At 47.8% G+C, this 26652-nt stretch overlaps 1 protein-coding gene across 1 annotated transcript; it reads right to left on the reverse strand.

Moving 5' to 3' along the window:
- Positions 1–25395, reverse strand: Traf2 (TNF receptor associated factor 2). The gene is made up of 11 exons (XM_031369359.1): positions 25314–25395; positions 18438–18656; positions 16437–16515; positions 16037–16135; positions 10054–10215; positions 8248–8322; positions 7500–7574; positions 5117–5398; positions 4590–4767; positions 1468–1616; positions 1–752 (listed from the first exon to the last, which is right to left on the reverse strand). The coding sequence occupies exons 2-11, from the start codon at positions 18623–18625 to the stop codon at positions 534–536; spliced, it is 1506 nt and encodes a 501-aa protein (XP_031225219.1). The 5' UTR covers positions 18626–18656; positions 25314–25395; the 3' UTR covers positions 1–533.
- Between the last annotated feature and the right edge of the window lie 1257 nt (positions 25396–26652).

Raw genomic sequence — 26652 nt, forward strand, 5'->3', positions numbered from 1 at the left:
AGACATCTTAACAGTTTAATCACTTCTCCTCCATACAGGCCACCTGGCAGGGCTGTGCAGCTCAGGCTAGCCCTTCTCCAGTGAGTGTCTATGTCTCAGAGAGCTTCTCTCCTGGGCTACACTCTGCAGGCACGTGCCTTCTCCTGTGCAGTCCCTACCTCTTTTCCAAAGGCCTGGGTGGGGAAGGCCAGTCACTCTTGCTCCTGGTGCAGCTCTTGAGGCTCTCTCGAGAGGCCCTTTCTGAGAACCCTCCCTTCCCCGGGCAGAAAAGACAGCAAGAGCTTTTCCTCTGGAAAGCTGAGAAGACCCCCAGCTGGTTCCACCAGGACCTTGAGCTCAGTGGATCCTCCAACTCAGTTTACCAGCTGAGGACCAGCTGGAGGCTCCTTCCTGCCTTTCTGTGTGATGGTGATTGGCTCTAAGCTGAGGCCCTCCCCAGCATTCACACCAAGCCTGCCCACCCTTGTGTGGCAGGGCCCTGGCTGGCCTAATGTGGCAGCTCCTCACTGAGCTGCTATTCTTAGTAGGAGTGGCTAGAGTCCCGTTAGATCCACAATAGCTTTGATGAAGATAGCATCATCCCGCACATAGGAATTCTTGGCCTCCATCTTGGATACAGGGCAGAAGAGGGGGCAGCCACTGGCAATATTCATGTCACTGACAGGCCTCTGGAAGGAGGATGAGGTTACATCAGGCCTGAATGCGTCGATCACATGCTCTCGGTTGTTATGGTCCAGCAACATCAATGTTACCTGAGAGAAGTCAATACAGGGAGGGAACATGATCATGAGTCACCTGAAAACCCCTCATTAATCCTATTCTGCCTCCCCCACAGCAGTATGCCTAGTTACACTGGCCAATTTATTCAGCTTCTCATCCAGAAACAACATATGTGCTGGTACTGCATGCTTGCAGTGCCTGGGAACTGAATTTAAAGCTTAGCACTATACACAGTATTCCCACATGCTATTTCTTTATCTACTGATTTTTTTTTTTTTTTTTTTGCTGAATTTCTGAAGCTTGCCTGGGAAGCAAAGTACTTCACAAGAACGGGGGTCTGACCAGTGACTAGCCAGGATCTCTGGGCCTGCTAGTCCTCATCACTCGCTCTGCCTCCTATATGGCTTCTGAGGAGAGAGCTGGGCCCTGAGTGATGAAGAGAAGAGACCATATTCAGTAGAGTCTGCTCTCTGGAGTTTCAACTCCTTAATTAAGGAAGTCCCTAGTTTTGAATACTGACAGAGGGAGCTTGGGCTGTGGCCTTCCCTTGAAGCATACATCCCCAGGAGACTTTCAAATGTGTGGGTCATGAAGCCAATCAGGCATCATAATCAGCACTGAGAAGTCACTGAAGAGCCACAGCCTAATATGCATGGGTACATACACTGTCTTGGACAATCTGGCCACTTGAAGCTGTACCCAATGCCACCCACAGATCCCCTAGAATCCTGGGGCTGCCGTTTATACCTTCTGATTAAAAGGCCACTGCAAGAGAGCATCATTGGGGCCTTTCATCACCACGAAGAAGAGAGACAGATGAGTTCCCCGTCCAGTGCCGTCGCCATTCAAGTAGACCCGTAGACACATCTTGTAGCCATATCTGCTTGTGTAGAAGGCTGGAGGTATGCAGATGCGTCAGTGAGGACAAAAGATGAAAACATAAACAATCACTCAGCTTTTGCTAAGTATCAAGAAAAGGGATTCCTTCCAAAAGGAACCGCCCCTCCCCCCAGGGACTCCTGCCATGCAGCTTTCTTCAGCAAAGTCATTAGCGTGTACACTCACAGGCAATCCTATGGGATGGACACTGCCAGGGTGTGTGTGGAAGCCAAAGGACAGCTCTGAGCAGCTTCTCTCCTCCCAGTTTTATGTTTTGTTTTTGAGACAGGGTGTCTATGTAGTTCTGGAGCTCACTCTGTAGGCCAGGCTGGCCTCTCCTTCCTCGTGCACTACTCGCTGCCTGCCCTCTCCTACCATCTTTAATGCGGGTTCCAGAGATTGGGCTTACAAATCCAGTCAGGCATCTTGCTGTGCTCCCCCTTTAAGCCAATAGCTAGCTGATAATTTCAATAACCTCCAAGTGACAAAGTCTAAAACTATGGTGGCAAAAACCCGGTAGCTGGGGTCCTCACAAGCTGAGAAGGAAGACCAGGCCACAGGAGCCTTGCTCAGCAGAAGCATCCCAGGAACAGAAACTCAACACAGTCAACATTCCTCAGGCCCTAGAGCAACGGCTCTTGACCTATGGGATATGATCCCTTAGGAAAGCACATATCAGAGATGTACATTACGACTCATAACAGTGGTAAAACTACAGTTATGAAGTAACAACAAAATAATTGTATGGTCGGGGGCCACCACAACATGAGGGACTATATTGAAGAGTTGCAGCATTGGGAAGGTTGAGAACCACTGTTTTACAGGTAACAAACATGATTAAGACTGCATAATTGGACATGGTAACACAAGCTTCCCAACATGAGTTCAAGTTCAGCCTGGGCTAGATAATGAATCCGAGTCCACCCTGGGCTATAGTGTGAAACCCTGTCTCAAAAGATAACAAATGATGCATGATCTACTGTTAAGTACAAACAAAATATGTAAATAGTTGGTTGTGAGGCTGACTATGTCAAGGAATACCTAAGAGCTGGAGCAGCACTATCCGTGAGCACCTTAAGGGCACGTTCCAAGCCACTGTAGATGGGTGGTGGACCTCATGGGAGCAACACCCTTGGTACAGATGCATCCAATGAAACTCAGAACACAAATAACAGAAGTAAATCAAACTGTTCTCCTTGTCCTGGGGTAGGACCTGTCTATGAAGTTAAGACAGCAAGTTTTCAGTATTTGGACTTCAGAATTTATACCAGCATGCCCACATAAAGTTGGCCTATTGTGGATCTCAGCCTCAGTAATCACATGTAACAACCCTTTGCAACCCTTAGGCACCTGCCATTGCACACTCTTTAGTGTAGGTCTGCAGCGTCCCACCCCATGCACATTTGTTAAACATCTGGTGCTGCCTGCAAATGGTGGAACTTTCTAATGTGGGGCTAGGAGGAGGTGTTTCAGTCACAGAGGGTGGGACTTGAAGGAGACAGTAGGCCCTCTACTCATCACATCCCTCTTTCTTTTGCTTCCTAGCTGGTAAGTGGACAGCCCTGTTCTACAGGCTACTTGTCATGATGTGCAGCCTTAGTGAAGCAGAGAGGAGTCAGTCTTGGACAGAACCTGTAAAGCTGTGGTAAGTGTGTCCTCCTATAGGAGAACCCAACAACACAGCACTCAGCTGGTTCTCCCAGCAGCTCTCAGCCATGAAACAGGGCTGACCCCCGCTCCCACTCACGTACCAGAGCTAAGCCTCTGCAGGCAGGGTTAAAACCTGCCTTCCTGTTCCTTGTCCCTTTGCCTACTACATAAACCTGACTCACCAACAATATTAAAGCAGACCTTTTACACAAAGCAGCTTTTGCCTGGCTGTGGCTCCAGGAGACTGCTGCAGGGACTTGGGCTCCTGATGCTGGCTAGCTATGGCTCCAAGAGACTGCTGCAGGGACTTGGGCTGATGCTGGATCCTTACCAGACTCACTGTGACTCTGCTAATCTGGGCCTGCACACCTCACAAGTTAACATCTACTAAATCACCTGTGGGGGTGGGAAGGCAGTGCCAACATGGACTACCTAACTCCAGAAATCGTCTCCGGCACCCAGGCTGTCCACGTGTGCCTTGAGTTCCCACCTAAGACACTGGTTTTCCTAGTCTCCAGGTCTGTTTACTGCTAGCCCTTGTGATGCCACTGTGAAGATATGCTACAGAGATGAGTAGAGTGCTCCATCTTACCATGCAAGGGCAAGGACCACCAGGGTCAAGGCAAGTCCAGTAAGGAGAGGGTCTCCCAAGGGCTCAGCCTTGGTCCTAGACCCTCTATTGCAGAGAAAGTTTTGTAAAGTAAGCCTAGGAATAAATGATGTGCAAGTCACCTTCTGACATGATGACTAAGTTATGAAGTAAACTACTGAGCAGGAAGAAGAGACTAACAAGGGAGAAAGTCAAGGCTTGGGCCCCTCACACCATCTGTGGGCACCTTAGGGGGACTCTGAGGTACACAGAAAGTTAGCTACGGTGGTCTGGTAAGAAGTGTGAAGCAGGCAGCACAAGGGAAGCAATTGGACCCTGCAATGACACACCCAGCCTCTAGCATGCAGCAGTCCCTTTCAGAGGAGCTCCAGAGCCCCTCCAGAGCCCCTCCAGAGCCCCTGCAGGAAGAGGTTACGGGGAGTGAGGAACACTGTCACGGGACTTTGTTCAATTCTCACAGGAAATACTCATGCTCAATCCAGTGGGGCGGGAGTTGGACAAGCTTAAAGCTAGGACCCTGTTTGCAAAGGTCTGTTTTCCAAAGCCACCATGCTCATCTGCAGGTGACAAAGGGCATACTCTGTACATCTAACCTGGCACCCAATAGCTCCTCATGCCTAACTCCCAGTAGGAGTTAAGTGCAGATACTCCTGGTGCCAGTTGAGCATGTGCCCTGCCCCAGCTAGGGAGCCATTCTATTGGGCCTCTGAAGCAGAGGCACAAATGGTACCTGGGGAGAAGATAGCAGGCGTCCGGCCAGCTACGGCTTCCTGACGCTTTCTGGCGAAGTCAGAGATCTTCCAGATGAAGACCCCATCATAGGTGGACACCTCTAACTCTGAGACCTTCTGCTCCAGATCAGCCATGGCCAGGTCCTTGAGGCCGATGCTTCTCTCCAGCTGTTGCACCTGCAGAGCAGAGACCACTTAACTCTGACGGTCATAAATGTGGCCCTGAGCCCCCACTGCCCCCCACTGCTAGCCTCTGGAGTCTTTTCTATCGCCAGTGTTAGGAACATGTTCCAAGTTCACATGGAAGGCTCTGGACGTACATGCACCTAGGAGCTTCACAGCCCCAGCATAGTGTCACAACTGAAGCAGTACCCTCTTAGGCCAAAAATCGAATGCTCTGACTGAGTTTCACAGAGTAGGAGAATCAGAAAGCAGATAGCCAAAGCCCAAGTCATACAGCGTAGACAGGTTTGACACTGTCCAGGCTCCAAAGATCCAGGATTTACTATTCCAGCTAAGTACAAACCTTGTTACTCAGGGCCTCAATCTTGTCCTGGTCTAGCCGGTGCTGCCGGCTACAAGCCTCTGCAGTCACTGCTACCCTCTCTACCTCGCGGTTCAAGACGCAGACAATGTTCTCAAAGGTGGCTATCTTCTGCTCCAAAATCTGGCACCGCTGGAGTAGCTCTGGCCCCACCTGGTCCGGGCTTCCCTGTGAGGCTTGGGACTCCAGGAACGAGCTTAGCAGTAGGGCCAGGTGTTCCCGTAGCCGCTGCAGCTCGTGATCCTGCAGGTTCTCAGTCTCCACCTGTGGGACAGGACAAGCAGCTCTTGGCATGGCGTCTGTACAGACCCAGCCTGGAGTAAGCACATGGGCCACATTGTGCTGAGCTCCATTAGGACATGTGGTTGAACCTCAGGATGTGAGCGCTAAGCTACTGCTCCAGCACCATGCCTGCCTGCCTGCTCCCAGACTGCCCATAACGATGGTCACAGATTCTAACCTTCTAAAACTTAAAAGCCCAAATAACTGCTGTCTTGTATAATTCCCTTGGTCATGGTATCTTTATACAGCAATAGAAAAGTAATTAAGACACAACTAAGTACTTTCAAACTTGCTTTTTTGTTTTGTTTTTTAAGACAGGGTTTCTTTGTGTAGCCCAGACTGTCCTAGAACTTGCTCTGTAGACAATGCGAAGGCTTTTAATCCCAATACTTAGAAGGCAGAGACAGGTAAGTCTCTATGATGCAAGGCTAGCCTGCGCTACAGAGTGAGATCCCATCAATTAAAAACCAAACCCAGGGGGGCTGGCGAGATGGCGCAGTGGGTAAGAGCACTGATTGCTCTTCCGAAGATCCTCAGTTCAAATCCCAGCAACCACATGGTGGCTCACAACCATCCATAATGAGATCTGATGACCTCTTTCTGGGGTGTCTGAAGACAGCTACAGTGTACTTACATATGATAAATAAATAATTAAAACAAACAAACAAAAAAAAAAAAAACAGGGCTGGAGAGATGGCTCAGCAGTTAGGAGCACTGATTGCTCTTCCAGAGGTCCTCAGTTCAATCCCAGCAACCACATGGTGGCTCACAACCATCTGTAATGGGATCTGATGTCCTCTTCTGGTGCATCTGAAGACAGCAACAGTGTACTCACATAAAATAAATAAATCATTAAAAAACAACAACAACAACAACAACAAACCCAACCTCAAACAAAACTAGGGGCATCTTTGCATGTAACTGTGCTGTCTGCAAGCCTGATAATTGAGTTTAATCCCCGGGACCCATATGTTGGAAGAACAGAACCAACTCTAAAAGATGTCTTCTGGTTTCATATGCATGCTGCCATGGCTTACATATACAAACACCCAAAAATGTAATAAAAAAATTAAAAATCATAACAAAATAATTTTACAAAGACACACTCAAAATGTAAGTAAACACAAAGCAAGACATCTGTGTTCTCAGGAGGAGGCACAGCCGCCTAGACAAGAGGAGGCCTAAGCAGGCAAACTTGCACCTCCCAGGGCAGGCGCTAGTTGGCTTAGTGGTTTCCTCAGCAAGGGTCAGCAAGGTTCCCACAAACCATATCAGAGATTAACTGGAACTCAAGGCATGGATCCTAGGATCAAGGTCACAGCAGCTCAGGGTCCTGGCAGCCTCTGAACGACCTTCCCGCAGGGGGCTCGGCTGCCTTGCAATGGAGGTTGTAACTATTCCCACCACTCACACAAGAGCAGAGACACCCTGTCCGCAGCTTGCCTCTTCCTCTTACCCTGAATGCTTACATCCTGTAGGCCCACTGTGGACCAGCACATGTTCATGTGTCATGAAGGGACATGGGGGCTCCCACTGTACAGAGAAAGAGGTACAACAAACAAAGAAATAGCCTGTGACAGGGCAAGATAGGCTAATACATAAAAGCCTTTGTCCAGGCAGGAGATGATGAGGTGGCAAGAAAGCAGTTGGAGGGACAGGATCCATCTGCCAACAGTCAAGGGTTTGTCAGCATGTGTGTGAAATATGAGACAAGAGGAAGATCTGCCAGACCTCTGGGCATGAGGACCTTAGCTAGGCAGCTGAGCTGAAGTGTGCTTTCTTTTCATGGGAGAGACAGGAGGAGGTGGCCAGTAAGAGCACAGAAGACCAAGGTGTGGCTCTAAGGTCTCCGCTAGGCATCCTGGGAGATGCAAGGTGCCAGGAGCACATATACTTGGGTGTTCTTAGATTTCAAGAGGGCAAGCCTGGACACCTGAGGGCAGCAAGAAGGTGTGCTGAGAGATAGCCAGGAGAGATAACAGAGAGGTAGAAGAACCTAGGAGGAGCCAGAACTGGAGACTGCTTATCATAACGGAAAGATCCACCCACGTTCCTAGTCTCTAAGAGCAGACCCATGGCTTACCATCTCTGAACAGCCGATAGTGTGGAATCTGCACAGAACCCGGCACTTGTTGCATGATTTAACATGATCCTGAAACTAGAGGGTAAGAAGAATGAAGTTACCAAGGGTTGCCACACACACACAAGAAACTCATTATTTGGGGTAACTAAGTCTATCTATGTCCTTGGGCCACGGTCATTTGTACTCAACTCAAAATTAAACCCTTATTTCTTTGTGGTGAGAGGTGTACTTCTGCCATCAAGAGGGAAGCCCAGCTCAATGGGAGAAAGCTTTGAAGCCCTGAATTCCAACCCCACATCACACACACACCCCCAAAAGGAACTTGCCCAACAGTAACAATATAAACCAGGATGATGGGTATACACCTACAATCCTAGCACTGTGTGGTTGGGAGGCAGGAGAGTCAGGAGTTCAAGGTTATCCTTAGCTACACATAAGTTCCAGGCCAGCATGGGCTACGTGAAATTCTGGTGGAGGGTGGGGTAGTGGGGAACATCAGACATGGTGAAGCATGCTGTTAAGGCAAATCTCCATGACTTTAAGGCCAGCCTGGTCTACATAGCAGGTTCTAGGCACTCAGGGCTATTAGTAAGACCCCTATCTCAAAACAAATAAACAGCAAAAATTTCAAATGAACACTGGAGGATAAGCCACCGTGCCCAAGAGCATGCCCATTGTAGCAACAGCACATAAACCTCACTTTGCTGCTGCTGGCCGGAAACCACCCCAATGGAAGGAAATGCTTTACCTTCTCCCGAGAGATCTTCTTCTTGCCACAGCCATCACAGGTTAAGGGAAACTTGGGGCAGGCCTCATAGTGTACCTTAAAGAGAAACAGCAGCATCAGCTGGGGATGCCAACCCCAGGACAGGGCAGTAGAGGAGGAGGGACACAGGAAGTACTGTAGATAGCAGCCAGCACCTAGGAGAAGCCTGATATGCTCATGGTCCCTCTGACCCCAAGTAAGTCTACAGGCACCCTCATAAATTCAGACTTAAAGACTCCTTCCTCTGTAGCCTCCAGGAAACACAAAAAAGATAGGGAAAAGGGAGTACCATCTTACAGCACCTGACTAGAACAAAGGTCCATGCAGATCAGAATGGCTGTGCAGGACTGTTAGCACTACACTATCCTGTCTCAAGGCATAGCCAAACTTCCTGAGGAGAGACCCTGATAAACCACTACAGAGCATCCAACATCCAATATCATACAACAGAAGAATACAGTGCCAACACCCAGGATGTGGAAAGCAAATTTGGTAGGCAGCCGAGAAAGAGAAGTTTATGTCCCTGACTCCAACAAACGTGAGTGAAGGCTACCTTCTCACAGTAGGAATGTGGACAAGCCAGAAAAGGGACACAGTAAACACTGTTACATTTTAGATATCCTCTGGCTTGCCAGTGTCCCCCAAAGATCTACATGTTGAAGACTTGGTCCCTAACACAGGACTATGGGTAGGCATGTGATGCAATCTAAGAGGTGGGGGTCAAATGAAGATTGCCTAGGCCACTGGGTGCAGGCTCTCACAGTCCTGTTGTCTCTTTCACTCTAAAGCCAAGGTACACCAAGGTGACCATCTCAGGCCCTTGTGCAAGTGATGGCATGCTGCTACTGATAATGTATCCTGAACTCTGTAGATGAAATGAGAACCTGTCTCACATGATCTAATCAGGTTTGCTCATTAACATGGAGGAGAGACACACAGCTGCTCAATCACAATGCTGTTTTCTCTGCCTTCTATGTTTCAACTTTTCTAAAATAAGACATATTTTTCTTGTCCTTTGGAGAGAGGTAGGGACATGATAGGGTCTTGCCATACAATCCAGACTGGCCTTAACCTCTTGAGGGCTGTGATTACAGGCACCAAGTCACCACACTCAGGTCTAAAATACCTAAAAATTCTTTTAGCCCTGTATGGTTGCACAAGCCATTAATCCCAGAATTTTAGAGGCAGAGACAAGGATCTCTGCAAGTGTGAGGCCAGCCTGGTCTATAAAACAAGTTCCAGTTCAGAGAAGGCTACAGGTGAGAACTTGTCTCAAAATATACATGTATATAGTTCTAGACTTATCTTGTGTGTATGAGTGTTTTGTTGCCTGGTAGACCATGTGCTTGCCTAGTGTACACAGAAGAGAGAAAAGGGCAGTGGCTCTCCTAGAACTGGTGCTATGGACTGTTGTGAGTCACCTTGTAGGTGCTGTGTTTCAGATCCTCTGACAGAGCAACAAGTATTTTTTTTGTTTGTTTGGAGTTTTTTTTTTGTTTGTTTGTTTTTTCAAGACAGGGTCTCTCTGTGTAGTCCTGGCTGTCCTGGAACTCACTTTGTAGACCAGGTTAGCCTCGAACCGAGAAATCTGCCTGCCTCTGCCTCCCGAGTGCTGGGATCAAAGTACTAATTACCTACTAAAACCCAGTTCCATCAAGAGCCTTCTAATCTCCACGGCGTCATGGAAACAAATATGAAGAAGTTAAGCAAACTCCAACCATGGCAGCGATCGCTAGCTGAATGCCCGTGTTGTGGACCTGGCCTCTTAGGCTATCCCACCCAGCGCACCTCCAGGTCTGCATGGCTACAGGGTGCCCTGCAGTGCTGGCAGCTCAGGCTCCTCTTGGGGCACTCCTGCTCAGTATGGTGCTCCTTCTCACTGAGGCGGACCAGGCCTTTACATGCAGGACACTCTGTCAGCAGGAATGGGCACAGTCCTTCATGGCAGCTCTGGCAACAAAATGAAGTAGATGAAGATGGCATGCAGACATGCAGGCAGCCACAGCACATGCAAGTGGCTTGCTGCCCATGCTATCTAGCCCACCCATCATGGAGACTGCCCCCTCAAAACCACTGTACAGACACAGGTCACTGTGTCCTCTCCACTTTCAGAAACCAAGAATGCTAGACTGAGTGGCTCCATTACAGCTGGTCTCTAGGTGAGTGATACCCCCAGGACACTCAACTCTTCAACTGCACACCCCAGTGTACCCCACCCCAACCCATATCAGCTTCTGTGGTGGTTTGAATAGGCATGGCCCCCATAAACCCATGTGTTTGAATGCTTGGCCAATAAGGAGTGGCACAATTAGAAGATGTGGCCTTGTTGGAGGAAGGATGTTACTTTGAGGGCAAGCTTGGAAGTCTCCTATGCTCAAGCTATGCCCAGTGTAACAGAGTCCATTTCTGCCACCTGTGGATCAAGATACAGATGTCTGCCTGCATGCTGGCATGTTTCCTGCCATGACAGTAAGGGAGTAAATTTCTGAGCTGTAAGCCAGATAGCTCCCAACTAAGAGCAAGCCTCCAATTAAATGTATTCCTTTTTAAGAGTTGCCTGGGTCATGGTGTCTCTTCACAGCAATAGACCACTAAGACACAGGTCACCAGAGGAACATGGCACCAGTAATTTGTTGGCTAAGCTACCTTTTTGTTTTCCTCCCTATACTATTGGGAGGTGAGGGGTGACAGGGTTTTTCTATGTAGCCCTGGCTGTTCTAGAACTCTCTCTCTGTAGACCAGCTGGCCTTGAATTCAGACAGGACACAGACAACCACACTACCACTCCAGCCCAAGAGCTCTGTGTGCCATGATCCTGTGACTCCCTGAGTGTGCAACAACTACTTACTAAACAAGCACAAAGAAGGGCCTCGAGCTGCTATGCGGTAACAGTTTATAGAAGGTAAGACTAATGTACAAAAATAGTTAAACTGGGGCTGGAGAGATAGCTGAGCAGTTAAGCTCACTGGCTGCTCTTCCAGAGGTCCTGAGTTCAATTCCCAGCAACCACATGGTGGCTCACAACCATCTGTAATGGGATCTGATGCCCTCTTCTAGTGTGTCTGAAGACAGCAACAGTGTACTCATATACATAAAATAAATAGTATTTAAAAAAAATTAGTTAAGTTACTATAATCTAACTAAAAGGCTACTTACTTATGACTTAGGGCTGGGGAAATGGCTCAGTTGACAAAGTACATCCCACACAAATATTAAGACCTGAGTTCTGACCTCCAAACCTCATATTTTAAAAAGCCACATATAGCAGTATGCTCCTGTAATTCCAATGTTGAGAAAACAAAGATAGGAGGGGCCCCTCAGGTAAGATGCCAGGCATCCTAGGACTAAATGCTGGGCTCTAGGCCAAGAAGAAACTATCTTAATAAAGTGGATGGCTCCTGAGAAATGACACCCAAGGTTAGCCTCTGGTCTCCAAATGCACATATACACATGTGCAGTCATATGGATGGATGGACGGACACACACACACACACACACACACACACAAATAAAATACACAAAACTGTAATATGATAGAAGAAAGCCTAGAATGCACAAAACCCTGGATTTAATCCTCTATACTAAAAAAATAAATAAAACAAATGACAAAGCAGCTTAAATTTGCTTTGAAGGAATCCATAAAGGCAAACATGGGCCAAGAGCCAGCCAAAAGACGTCTTGTAGGCACCAGGAGCCCAGCACTAACGTGCCTCTCAGTCCACTGCTCAGAGTCACTATGTAGGCACCAGGAGCCCAGCACTGACATGGCTCTCAGTGCACTGCTCAGAGTCACTACGTATTTCTCATACTGATTCTGAGACAGGAGCTTATGCAACCCATTCTATGAAACCTGGATTCTGACAAATTTCAACAAAATGTTTCCCTCCTGGGATAGGTGTGGCTTAGTGGGAGTATACGCTTTGTCTGTTCATGGCCCTGGGTTCAATGCCCTGCACTGCTGCTTCAAATGCCCAGCTAAGCTTAGAACCTGAGAGAGACTTGAGCTGGCGGTCACTGAATAGTCCAGGCTGGCAGGCCACCAAACTCCAGAGATGCTCCTTTCTCTGCTTCTCCAACTTTGAAATTAGAGGAGTATGCTGCTGTACCTGACTTTTTTAGATGGGTCCTGGGGGAAACCAGGGAATAAATGCTGGTCTTCAGGTCCTGACCACATGGGTTACCGAAGATACACTTGTAACAACATACTCAGGCAACAAGGACAAAGCTCAGCTCCCCTAGCAGACACAGCCAAATATATCAGCAACTATTCAAGCAGAATTCAAATTTAACATCTTAAGAAAACACAGTTGTCAAAACTGAAATTTTTGTGGGGAGGATGGGTGGGTGAGGTTGAGAAAGGGTCTCACTATATAACTTAGGCTGGTCTGGAATTCACTATGTAGACTAGACTGACCTCAAACTCAGAGATAAGCCTGCTTCTGCCTCTTAAATCCTGGGATTACAAGACACCTGGCTAAGATTTATTTATTTTTATTGTATATGTATTGTATATGTATGTTGCCTACATTTGGCTGTTTGCCATGTGTGCATAGTGCCAGGGAGGCCAGAAGGGGCATTAGATCCTTGGGAACTGGAGCTGCAGACACTTCAGACTGCCACATGGCTGCTGGGAATTGAACTCAGATCCTCTGCAAGAAGTCAGTGCTCTTAACCACAGACCCAAGTCTCTAGCAGCATAACTGAATTTCTTACAAGCACATAGTGATAGGCTGGAGAGAACTCAGTGATTGGAAGCAGACTCAGGTTCAATCCCCACTCCCATGTGGTGGCTCACAGCCAGCCTTAACTCCAGTTCTAAGGGAGCCAGTGCTCTTCTGGTTCCTCTCTGGGCACATACACACATACAGATAAAACCCCCATACACGCCGGGTGGTGGCGGCGCACATCTTTAATCTGCACTTGGGAGGCAGAGGCAGGCGGATTTCTGAGTTCGAGGCCAGCTTGGCCTACTGAGTGAGTGAGTTCCAGGACAGCCAGGGCTACACAGAGAAACCCTGTCTCAACCCCCCATCCCACCCCACCCCCAAAAAAAGAAAGAAAAAAAAAACCCATACACATAAAATAAAATAAAAAAATTTGAAAAGCAAATCCACGATGAGGCCATGCTGACTAGCAAACCTGCCTTCCCCAGTGTCAGCTGCTCCCCAGAATTTGTAGCCTGGCTGGCCTGGAACTCACTATGTGGGGACCAGGCTGGCCTGGAACTCAAGAGATCTGCCAGCCTTTGCTTTCCCTAGTGTAGCAGCAGGCCTTGTCTTCAGGACAACAGACTTTAATACGACTTTCAATCCATCTTTGGAATGCAAGACATCATCATAAAGGAAAACAGAGTCAAAGGCTAAGCAGGATGGCTTTCCATCTTTTCAAACGTTTTAAATAATTCAAACCATTAAAAAAAGTGATTTAGTTACCACCTTAGTTTATGGTAAAAGCTAAGAAATAGAGAGATATGTGACAGGCTGGAGAAAGGATCATCTGTGGTAATGACTGCACAAAGAGGGTGTAATTTCTGCCCTGGCTTGTGACATCTGCCACCAGTGACAAGTTTTTATCAATAAAATCAGCTAAGGCTGAGCTGTGCCTGCCCTCCCACGTGACCAAACCCAACTCATCTCAGGGACTTTCCAGAGCTCTCAAAGGGCGCAGCCAGGGACTTTCCACCCTGCATGCCTACAAAGCCACATGGCACCAAGCCCATGGCCTGGCTGCAGTCCCTGGCCATCAGTCAGAGGCCCACACAGTCACTGACCTCCAGTACCACAGGCCTGGAGGCAACAGAAATCTTGGAGCCTAACACAGGGGCTCCTGTGTTAGGAGGATCTTGGGATGAATTATTCGACTTGCCCCAAGGTTCTCTCAAAACACCTTCAAGAGCAAACAGGTTATATAGGCCCCATGCCCTACACCCACATTTTTCTGCATCTACCCAATACCCCCAGCATGTCACTTCTCTAGGAGCCATCTCTTTCACAGACAGCACTAAGCATTTCACTTTAAGGATATAGTGTGGACTATGACTCTTGATCAGGTCCTGACACCATGCTAGAAAAAACTAGTTTCTTGTTCACTGAAGTGAAGGCCAAACTGCTCAGCTACGGAATGAAACCAAAGGCCCAAGATCACAAAGTGCAACCAACCAACAGCTCACAGGAAAGACAAGACTTCATTAGCAGCCTGGGCCACCTTTGAACTCATGGTCCTCCTGTCTCAATCTTCCAAGAATAGGGATTATAGGTGTGCATCACCATGTCCAATGGAATCAAAAACTTCTTTGAAGGTTGTTGACTAGAGCAACAAGAGGAATGAGAAACTTGGTGAACTGGAGTGGTGTCTATAACAGGTTTAACTGAAGACACCTAAAGGTGACATGAGGCTCATACTAATGTCCCCACGACACTGGCACCATTCATATACCACCCCTTTACTGGCCTTTTAGATGTCTTTCTGTGACCAAAAAAAATATACCCATTACTTAAATAACTTCCAGAGTCAACACAATTCACAGCAAGAAAACTCTTGTGACTTAGGCAGGTTAGTGCACGCCTTTAATCCCAGAACTCAGGAGGCAGAGACAAGCGGATTTCTGTAAATTCCAGGACAACTAGGGCTATGGAAAGATTGACTCAAAAAAAAAAAAAAAAGAAAAAGAAAAAGAAAACAAATAACAATAAAGAAAACCCTGGTGGACATAATATATACCACAGAATCCCACTGAGCTTAAAAGCTGCAGCTACCAGCAAAAAATTAAAAATCTGCAGCCAAAGCAAAATGATGTTACCAAGGCCAACATAGCGCTAGCTTCTTACATGAGGTACTGCAGTTCTACTGTACCTCTGGGGTAGAGTAGGAAACTAAGACATGGAAAGAAGTGGCAGGCTTATGGTACAGGCCTATCTGCACTATTTGGGTTTCAGATAGGGTACACTTAAAAACAAAGAAAGAAAAAACAAAACAAAAACAAAGTTCTCTAGGTAGGCCCGGCTAACCCTCAATTTAGCATTCTCTGGTCTCACCTTCCCAAGTGCTGGGACTACAGGTATACTCAGATAAAGGAAAAGTTGCTTCTTTTCTTTTCTTTGTTTTTGTTTTGTTTTGTTTTTTGTTTTGAGACAGGGTTTCTCTATGAAGCACTGGCTGTCATGGAACTCACTCTGTAGACCAGGCCAACCTTGAACTCACAGAGATCCGCCTGCCTCTGCCTCGTGAGTGCTGAGATTAAAGGAGTATGTCACCATGCCCAGCTCTAAGGAGGAACTTTTTTCACATACATTAGCAGGCCACTTCTAGCAAGACTAAAACATGGCTTCTGTAGGAACTGTTTTATAGGGTTGGAGAGACCATTCAAAAGTTAAGAGCATGGGGGCTGGAGGGATGGCTCAGGGGTTACGAGTACCAACTGCTCTTCCAGAGGTCCTGAGTTCAATTCCTAGCAACCACATTGTGGCTCACAACCATCTGTAATGGGATCTGATGCCCTCTTCTGGTGTGTCTGAAGACAGCTATAGTGTACTTGTATAAAATAAATAAATCTTAAAAAAAAAAAAAAGGTTAGGAGCACTGGCTGCTCTTCCAGAGGATTCAGCTCAATTCCCACAGAAGCTCACAGCTGTCTGTAATTCCAGTCCCGGGGGTCCAACACCCTTGCACAGACACGCATGCAAGCAAGCCACAAATGCAAATAAATGAACTATTTTTTAAAGCCCACTGCTGGAGACTCAGCCACCAGGCCAGAACAGAAATGTCTGTCTACCTCGTATTCTTTCAAGGTTCCCTTCCAGGTGCATCCATCATTGGGACAGACAGCTGGCAGGCTCTCCACCTCTCTGCGGGCAGCGTTATCTGGAAAGGCCTGGAACAGGAACATCCTTGGGTTACACCTTCTCCTAGTACCCTACTGTCCATGAAGCAACATCTAGATCAAAGACCCTACCCAAAACAAGCTGTACCTCCCTCCTCAGCCAGCACGTGGGGCAGAAGGTAATTAAGGACCAGCCAACCCATGCTTCTCAACCTCTCCAACCCTTTAGAGTCATGAAAAGGTCACTTCCAGCTCCCAAATCCTCATTCTGTTACCAGTGTTACAGAACAAAACTGCCTGCTAAACATTTTCTATTCATTTTGACATGTTTATCTCAATACAGTGTACTTACCGAACTGCTCTCTAAAATAGAAATGCCTTCTTCATACAGGCCTTCATGGACACAGGCAGCACAGTTCTGAGGCCCAGAGCTGGTGGGAACAGAGGAAGCACAAAGTGCCACTGAAATGCCTGCTCTGGAGAATCCCTGAGCAGTCTGCTCAGCCCACAACCCAGCTCCACACTGCTCATTCTTTGATTTTCTCATCTTTGATCAAACTAATATGTCAACTGTACAAAATCATAAAAACTCACAAATGAGAAGCTTCAATGTGGAAAAGGGTATCAGGGCCTGAACTTGCAAGGCCAATCATCTCCTCCTTTTTCTTTTTGAATTTGTGATGTCAGGGATCAAGCTAAGGTTTCATGAATGCCAGGTAAGTGCGTTGTCACTGAGCCTTGACTGTAGGCTCCGGCCTCCAAAATACATGGTAGAAAAATGTAGGTGTGTTTACTTCTCCACGTACACTGCTGCTGCCCTTTCATACTCAGCAGTGACACATGTCAGCCACCCACTTGTGTGACATTCAATCTACCCACCCAGAGCAGCCCAAGGGAGCTAACTTTCAACAATGCTATATTTAATCTCACATGTCCAAAAATAGTATTCTAATATATAGCTAATGTGTATGTGTGGTGTGTGTGTGTGTGTGTGAGAGAGAGAGAGAGAGAGAGAGAGAGAGAGAAAGAGAATGAATACAGGTACCTATACCTATAATGTGGAAGCTAGAGGTCACAAATTAGGTATATTCTTCCTTAGGTGCCATCTACCTTTTTCAAATAGAACTCTTACTGGGACCTAGAACATGCCGATTAGGCTAAACAATGAGCCGCAAGAACCCTCCTGTCTCCATCTCCAGGCACATGATGTGATTCCAAGTACATGTTTCCATGCCCAAGTTTTCAGATGGGTGGAAAGGACCAAACTCAAGTCTTGATTTCACAGGAAGCACTTTATCTACCCTGCCTCTTTGTTTTAATTTTTTAGTTACAGTTTTGGTTTTTTTTTTTTTTGGTTTTTCAAGACAGGGTTTCTCTGTATAGCCCTGGCTGTCCTGGAGCTTACTTGGTAGACCAGGCTGGCCTCAAACTCAGAAATCTGCCTGCCTCTGCCTCCCAAGTGCTGGGATTAAAGGCGTGCGCCACCACTGTCCGGCTTTACTTACATTTTTAAAATTTACTGTATGTATAAATATGTACCAAGGTGTGCTGATGAAGACTAGAGGACAAGTCAGCTCTCTCGTTCATTAAGTGTGGATCTCAGGGTTCACACTCAGCCTGTCAAACTTGCAGCAAGTGCCTTCATGCACTGAGCCAGCTCTCTGATGTATGTTGTTATTTTTTGAGACATAAGTCCGAGGTTGGTTTTGAACTTGCTACATAGCCAAGGATAACCCTGAACTTCTAATCTTCCCGTCTCTACCTCCCAAGAGTTGGGAACAAAAATTTAAGAGAGAAAGAGAGAGAAAGAAAGAAATAGAGAGAGGGACAGACAGAGACAGAGAGAAAGAGATAAAATATACTACCATACTTTGCTATATCAGTTCTCCATTCTTTGTTTTTTTTTTTAGGTAGTCCTAGAACTCAGTTGTAGACCAGAGTTCTCCTGCTTCTGCCTCCTGAGTGTTGAAATTAAGGGATGTTCCACTTCACCCAGAAACAATCAATATTTTTTAAATAATAAAATTTTTAAAGAATTATTTATTTTATATATATATAAGTACATTGTAGCTGTATTTAGATACACCAGAAGAGGGCATTTGATCACTTTACAGATGGTTGTGAGCCACCATGTGGTTGCTAGAAATTGAATTCAGGAGCTCTGGAAGAACAGTCAGTATTCCTAACCGCCGAGCCATCTCTCTAGTCCAATAAATTTTACATTCTTGATTTGGGCTAAGCCTCCAGAATTCGTGAGGAATTTGTACTGGCAACCACTCTACTGGACAGTGTGCAACCTAACTTCAGAGCTACCCACGTGCCCCTACCCACCAGGATAGAATGGCATGCACACCTGAGGATGCTGGTCAGGCAGGAGGAGCAGTAGCGGTGCCCACACTGGGCCTGGAAAGGCCTCCGTAGGATGTTTCTGCAGGCTGAACACAGGTACTTGGCTTCTAACCTGGTCCCCAGGAGGGTCTTGGAGAAGCCAGGCTGCAACAGTTCTAGGGAGCCGGGGGAAGTCACACTGGCTGCAGCCATGTGAGTTATAACCCCCACACACCACAAAGCCCTAAAAAAAACACAGGCCATATCACACCTCAATTCAGAACAATCCTCTAGAGCAGTGTTCTCAACCTTCCTAATGGTGCGCACTTTCATAGTGTCCCTTATGCTGTGGTGATCCCAACCACACAACTATTTTTATTGCTACTTCATAACTGTAGTTTTGCTGCTGTTATGTAACTATCTATTTTCTGATGGTCTTGGGCAACCCCTGTGAAAGTATTGTTTCACCCCCCTCCCAAAACGGTCTTGAGCCATAGATTTGAGAGCTGCTGCTCTAGAGGTAAAGAGAGAGGAGAGGAATCTACTGGGAGGCAACCTGGTGAGATGCCTGGGTCATTATACTACAGTAACCTTGAAAGAGGATCTAAAACCAGAACTTTAGAGTTCTGGGAAGCTTCTCAGATAAGGCAATTAGTCTCCCGCTACCAATGTGGGAAGGGATCGTCAATGAGGATGGCGGGCCTGGTGGCTCCCACAGTTTCTGATTCCTGGGCTTCCTACCTACTGGTATTAATCCTGGTTGGAGCCAAGAACTTTCTGCTGACACTATCAGTCAGCGTTTCCATCCTACACTCAATTTCTACAATAAACATGGTTTAAGATGGTGGCTGGCTTCTGAAGCATACCGTAGGTTAGCACCCTGGAGGTGCCCTTGCCTGGGCATGGGACACAACCTGATCACTGTGCTCCCTCTTTGCTATTACTTCTCCACACACTGCTGTGGGCCCACAGCCTGCAAGCCCCTCTTCCATCAGACTAGATCTGGCACTGTCATCTTCTCCAAGATGCTTCACTCAAAGCCAACTAGAGCCCATTCTTCCTATATCCTCTAAACATCACCCGGCATGCCAGAAGAGCTGCCTCAGCCTGGCCCATTGCGTTTTCCTTTTCTATAAACTTTGGCTCTTCAATGCCAAGCTCCTCCCTCATGCTCTAGCACAGCAGCCTCTACTGGGCTCCCTTTCAACTTCCAGAGTAATTACACAGCAAGTGGGTTTTCCTTTTACCCATTTTTTCAGGCAGCTCTCTGGGAGCCCATGAAGAAGTCTACTCGGGCTGAAGCAGATGTCCTAGACGACCTAAGGCAGTAGCATGGTACCACTAGGTCTTCCAATAGCCTCTCACATCTGGGGAACACCAGTTCCCAGTGACAACCTCCTTGCTGTATTTCCATCTCCAAGACAGCCTAAAGTCTGGGGCAGCTGCTGACCATCCTTTCTGCCAACCAGGGTTCCTTAGAGCTTTTGAGGGGTGTGGGAAGACAGCTGGTTTTCACAAAAGAGCGGGCTAGTCCCTTTGAGACGAGGAGGCATCTGGGGATGTGGGTTGAGGATGGACATGGCCTCCCAGGGTTTTAGCTGTGAAGAAGGGGCTCAGTCTCAGCTGAGCTTAGGGAAGGAGTGGGTTACATGTTCTGAGATATAGATTGTAAAGTGTCTGGCATCTGAGGTGTGCTGAAGAGAGGGAGGCCATAAGCAGCAGGGGGCAGCAGCCCCCCTGGAGTCCTCTTCCCAGCAAACCAGTCACATTTCAATCAGTTAACAAATCACCTACCAGAACCATTCCCACACTTAAGTTCCAGAGGCAATTCCCTGGCTCCAGAACAATAGCAGCATTGGCTGCCTCCCGCCTGCACAACTGCTGGTCAGGGCCCGACTGACCTGCCTGCCCTGCTTGATGTCCCTCAAAGCCTTGGGGCATTCACACCGTGACATGAACAAGGCCCTGTACAGCAAACCACTGATGGAAAGCTACAGTGTGGAAAATCAGACTGTGGGTCTGCTGCCACAGTAAATCACTTGGATCTAGGTCTACTGGCCTGCAAAAATGAGTGACCGGCCAGTCGGCCAAGGCTGGACCTCCTTCCTCCCTGCCCTAGGGACCCATCAAGCCCATAGGTTCTGAGTCCACTCTGTACCCAACCCTTGCCAATCCTGCCTCCTCTGACAGACACCTTGCCCTCTGTTTTGCACCTAAACACCACTGCCCACAGCACCAAGTCACACTCAGAAGAAGAACACCACTCACAAGACACCAACTAAACAACTCCTACAGACCCTGACCTTTGACCTGTGACCTTTGACCCAGCTGCTTCCTTTTGCTCCCAAACTCTCCATCCCTAGGCCCTCCTTCTTGCCTCCTTTGGTAATCAGGTACTCAAGAGACCCAAGAGATCACAGAGACCCAAGCACCAGCAGGCCACGACTGAATAAACACCATCATGGCCTTTCAAAGCAATGTTCATTATAAAGACAACTATTACTTACTACTCCTTCAAGCACACTTTGATTCTGATGATACATATTAAAACAATCCCACACCATTCACAATGCACTGGGAACAGCTATCACCTGTCACCTTCTTTTCATTCAACATGTTTTTCCGATGCTCAGAACTAACATCTTGTTTCTGCTTTTTTGTGCTGGTTTCTGTGAACCAACTTTTGGCTGAGGGTGTTGAGTCCAGAAGCAAGAATACTACCAGAACAGAGCCCAGCAGCCTGCAGAGCTCACATGGAACTGTTGTGTGTGTCTCAAAGAAGAAAATTCACTTGTTCCCCTAAAATGAGGTAATGTAGTGGAGAGCACAAGCAGATAGCATTTTTAACTCCAAATCCTTGAGATCTAAGACAAGTACACACAACTTCTGCACCACAAACAGCATGTCCTCTCTTCCTGTTCACTCCTGGGAACCGCTAAACAGCAGCACAGTGACCCCACACACACTCATGGAAGTACCCTTTAGAAAAGGGGCTTATCCATGTCCAAGGTTGAGACTCCTGAAGGGGGCCTGCACAATGACGACAGCACCAAGACAAGACTGTATTGAGTGTCTCTCACCTGCAGGACACAGCTGGCACATCCACAGTCAATCATAATCCTGCGTATGTAAATGACCCTGCATCCTACCTCAGACAATATGTATAACTCACATCTGCTCTAAGCACCCAACAGGGTGGGAGGGCAGACCTGACTCTGTCCCTTTCTCTGTGGTGGATGGATGCATCTCCTGGCATCACATTTATATCTGCTTTGTGAGAGGAAATTCACTAGAGCCAAGGAGCTTATGGGTGGCCTGAGCAACTCAGTGAGACACCAAGTCAAAACCCCCAGCTGGCACAAAAGGACTCCAGCAAGGCATGAATGCAGGACAGGTTTTATAAGGAATACTGACCTGTAGGGGGTGTGGGGAGGGAAGTAATTGGAAGGCATTTATTTATATACACAACTGTCAAAGAGCACATTAATTTAATTAACAGAAAATGTAGGGCTGGGGAGATCGCTGAGCGGCTAGGAGCTCTTCCTGCTCTTCCAGATGACCAGAATTTGGTTCCCAGCACTCACAATGGTAGTTAACAATCCACCTGTGTAACTCCATTTTCAAGGGATCCAATGCCCTCATGTAGCCTCTGCAGACACTGCACTCATGTGGTGCACAGACATCATGCAAACACAAAATATAAAAAATAACTTTAATTAAACCTTAATCTTAAAAAGGCCACAACACACAGTAGGGCTTTAAACTCCCCGTCTATCCTCCCAGATACACCCCTTAGCAATCTCTTCTGCTTCAAACTCCCAAGCCTGGCAATAACAGATTGGAATTTAAATCTCTCTTCTCCTCCCCTTGTGCCTCCGTGTGCTGGCTCGCGCGCGTGCGCGCACACACACACACACACACACACACTCTCTTTCTCTCTCTCCCACTGCCCACCCTCCCCCCTTGGAGCACTGTTAGAACCTCAACACTCCAACCCTGACTGCATAACTTCTGTGGCCACTGGGTCTCCTGGTAGTCAGAGGAACCTTAATCACAGCATGAAGTCTGGGCCTACTCAGCTCAGAACCTCAATGGCTTCCCAGCTCTGGTAATGCAAGCTAAAGCTGCCCAACTCTACCTGTCTTCCCTATCCCTGGCTCCCACCAGTCTTTACAGAAGCCCAGGAACTAGGTGTCAGAAGGCCAGTCGTGCAGAGCTGAAAGAGGAAGGAGGGATGCCAGCTTCTATAGCTCTCCCTCCTGGCCCTTTATGATGGAGGCAGCCACTTTGATAACTAGATGGCCCAGCTGGCATTGGCACAAAGTGGTACACAGCACAGAATCCCTTTGCACAACACAACTGTCCAGCCTGTCACAAACTCAACTCCTCCCTCAACCCATGCCATGCGCTCTAAACTGAGCACCCCAACCCTGAGACATGTCCAGTTTCCAAATCCTTGACTTTCTTTTGCTCAGGTTTCCAGTTCTGAAATATCCACCAAAATTACAACCTGCCCCAAATACCAACACCACTGCCCACCTGGGTCCCAGATCCTAGATGCAGCAGCCACTGGGTCTCCTCCTCTATGGACACAAACAGGGCCAGCACACTACAATTATGGGATGGGTGCCCAGTGAGTGTGGCATCCAAGTGGCCTCCAACTCTTGGTGTAAAGGGGGCAGTGCCAGTACACAGGGAGAGAGATGTCCAACATAAGCCTTGAAGCTGCATACCCCATCTTTGGCATAATCTGGAGGATCTATGGACAACTTTTTCTAGATTTCCTTTCTTCTCCAGGTCATCTTGTCCACGCCTGTAAAAGCTCCCACCCCGTGGAACCCACCTGCCAAGCTACACTGACAATTCATGTAGCAACCACATGGGATCCCACTGTCAAGAAGGAACCCAAACCAACTCTCAGAGAACAGTAGTGAGGGCAGGTAGGAAGCGCTTCCTTCTTGGGAGGCTTTCTCCAAGTTGACTGCTGTGGTGTCCGCTGTGCAGCACAGCCTGCTGCTACTTCATGGGTGCAGGACGAACCACAGCACAGATTCCCAGAAAGCTCTGACTGAAAGCGCTCCATGTGCTGTAGCCCAGGAGAGTGCTGTGACACAAGGTTGTGAATGCACATGGCCCTTGCTCAGGTATGTGGACGGAGTGGATACTCCTGAGAATCCTGAGGAACAAGCCCTGCCCCGTGATGACTAGCAGAAGGCGAAGAGTAACAGGGTTCCAGGCAGCCTGTATTGTCAGAAAATAGTTCAGGTACAGACTAGAGGGTCCCAGGAGAAGAAACAGCCAATAGATAAACATCTCACAGACCTGTTGAGCAGGCAAGGAGCTACCAGTGTAGACCAGAGACACAACTGCTTACAGCACTAAGCCTTCCAGTTGTATACACAAGGCTTGATAAAGAACAACCCTTCAGCTTTGTTTTGTTTTTGTTTTTCGAGACAGGGTTTCTCTGTGTAGGTCTGGCTGTCCTGGACTCACTCTGTAGACCAGGCTGGCCTTGAACTCAGAAATCCGCCTGCCTCTGCCTCCCAAGTACTGGGGTTAAAGGTGTGCGCCACCACCTCCCAGTAACCCTTCAGCTTTTAAAAACTCAAGTATTTGTAAATCTGTCTGTCGGTAAGTATGCAGCAATATAGTTAATTTTTGAAAGACTTAAACATCAATTTGGGATTACTTGGGGCTTCCACCTGCTAACAGTAACTTTGGGTCACTAAATACCACCTTTCTCAGTTACACAGGCAGGGAGGGGCCATGGTGGCAAGGCCAATTTGTGACTTCTTTGGGGGACTGGTAGTCAGGAAAAGGTGATTTCCAAGCTAGTGAGTTGCAGACAAGACAATAATGACCTTGCACTGTGTCCAAGGAGCTGAAAGTTTGTTTCTCCAATTTTGGGGCCCGCTGGGAGTATGCCTGTGAGTTCTAGTCAATCTCATGTCCTTACCACCTACTTGGGGGCTTCATATCCATCATGAGGAATATACACTAGGTCCAACCTCCACTAGGCAGGTGTCAAGAAGTTAAGGGCTGCCAGGCAGTGGTGGCAAACGGCTTTAATCCCAGCTTTTGGGAGGTGGATTTCTAAGTTCGAGGCCAGCCTGGTCTACAGAGTGAGTTCCAGGATAGCCAAGGGCTACACAGAGAAACCCTGTCTGGAAAACAGAAACAAACAAACAAAAAAGTTAAGGGCCCTGGGATCAGACCTGACACTTTTGCATCCCATCAAGGTAGCTTCCAGGGCGGTGATGGCACAGGCCTTTAATCCCAGCGCTCAGTAGGCAGAAGCAGACAGATCTGTGTGAGTTTGAGGCCAGACTACTTTACAAAAGCAAGATAGTTTCCAGAGAAATAGAGGTTCTTAGGGGTAGAAAGGTGAGATCTGAAAGAATAAAGGAAGACAGGGAAGGTAAGCCACCAACAAGGAAGAGGCCTTATGGGGGAGGTGGTGTCCGTGGTTTGGGTAGCCGGGTGTCAGAATCAGAAAAGGTGACGCAAATTTGGCAGACCAAATTTGAATGCACAATCCAAAAAGCCTAAGTGGGTGGAAGGTGAGCTGTAAAAGTGGCCTGGGAGACCAGGTGCTCCCTCAAGACCAGCAAGGCACAAGTGGGGCTTGTGGGTCCCACGGCCGCGATCCCGGACCGCTGTGCCGTGACCCCGAGCCGCCGCGGTAGGCGCGCTGCCACGCACCGCCGCGACGTCGCCAACTTTTCCGGCCCCCCTCCCGTGACTTTCAGTTTCCGGCTCCGCCGCTCCGAAAAGTCTACCCACCCACCTCACCCAGCAGCGGCCCCGCACCTGACCCCCAATCGCCACTCCCACCCCGCGCCTGACCCCAGCCCGGCCGCCTCCGAGAGTCGACCCCCCACTTAGATCCGCGCCACCTCACCCAACGGTCTTCGCGCGCCCGGAACTCAGCGCTCGCCGGCAGACACTGCCGCGGCCCGCCCCGTCTGACGGACAGACGCACGAGCCTACCAGGAGCTCACAGGGAGCAGCCGCGGGCGTCGATTTGTCAAATAGGCCGCCTTTAATCTGCCCACTGACAGACGGAAGCAGGAACCTACCAGGAGCGAGGTCGGAACCGCAGAGAACGGTGATTGGTTAGAGCGGCGCGGGGGTTGGGGGCTCAGCTGGTTTCCAGGTTTCCTAGCTAAATTGGTGAAGAAGCTGGCTTGAGCCTTGCTTCGTGGACATCTGTGAGTAAAGTCACTTGCCACCAAATGTTAACTCGAGTTCGATCCCTAGGTCTATATCGTGGAGGGAGAGCAGGGATTTTTGCATTATTTAATCACACACACAACTAGACGAATAAATGTAATTTTAAAAGTTTAAAGAGTTAACATTGCAATGAATATTTGCAAACAAAGAAGTGTGGACAAAATGTATACTGTTGAACACACTGTGACATACTACAGCTTCCGCGACGAGACTTTTTTCCCTCTGTTGTGAGAGAGGTTGCAAGGATGAAAGGCAGGTGGAGATGAATGGGGTTGGGGTGCATGATGTGAAATGCACAATAAACCAATAAAAAGGTTTTTAGAAAACTTTGAAGGATTCATCTAAAGCACCTTCAACTACATGGACAGGGAAATGTCCCCCAAGGAGCTTATGTTTGGAGACTTGAGTCAACCTCAACATGTAGATTTGTACATCTCTGACAATTTCTATTCTCATCTCTGCAGTCCTCTTTAAAAGGTATTTTAAAAAATATTTTATTGGGCTGGAGAGATGGCTCAGCGGTTAAGAGCACTGACTGCTCTTCCGAAGGACCTGAGTTCAAATCCCAGCAACCACATGGTGGCTCACAATCATCTGTAACGAGATCTGATGCCCTCTTTTGGTGTGTCTGAAGACAGCTATATCATAGTATGATTTATCTTATTATATAAGATAATAAATCCCAGGCTCTTGTGAGCTGGGAACCAAACTTAAGAGCTCTCGGAGAGGTCTTAACTCCTGAGCCATCTCTCCCTGCAAAAAAAGCAAGCACCCTATCTACCTACCTATCTACCTATCTAGCTAGCTAGCTATGCTGACGCATATCTCTAGACATCACACACACACACACACACACACACACACACATACACATACACACACGCTATACACATACCACATATACACAAAACCACACACATATATGTATATATATACACACAAAGTATTTAGATCTCACCATCTTCTACATCAGGGCTGTCCAACCCACAGCATGCATGAATCCCAGG

Source organism: Mastomys coucha, unplaced genomic scaffold (genome assembly GCF_008632895.1).
Source record: "Mastomys coucha isolate ucsf_1 unplaced genomic scaffold, UCSF_Mcou_1 pScaffold15, whole genome shotgun sequence".
NCBI lineage: Eukaryota > Metazoa > Chordata > Mammalia > Rodentia > Muridae > Mastomys > Mastomys coucha.

Excerpts from the sequence above, each read along its gene's own strand:
- Traf2 (XM_031369359.1), bottom strand. The coding sequence starts at position 18,625 with ATGGCTGCAGCCAGTGTGACTTCCCCCGGCTCCCTAGAACTGTTGCAG. Across the intron at positions 16,136-16,436 it reads CTATTTTAGAGAGCAGTTCG|GCCTTTCCAGATAACGCTGC; the intron begins GTAAGTACACTG and ends TTCCTGTTCCAG. Across the intron at positions 5,399-7,499 it reads CTATCGGCTGTTCAGAGATG|GTGGAGACTGAGAACCTGCA; the intron begins GTAAGCCATGGG and ends CCTGTCCCACAG.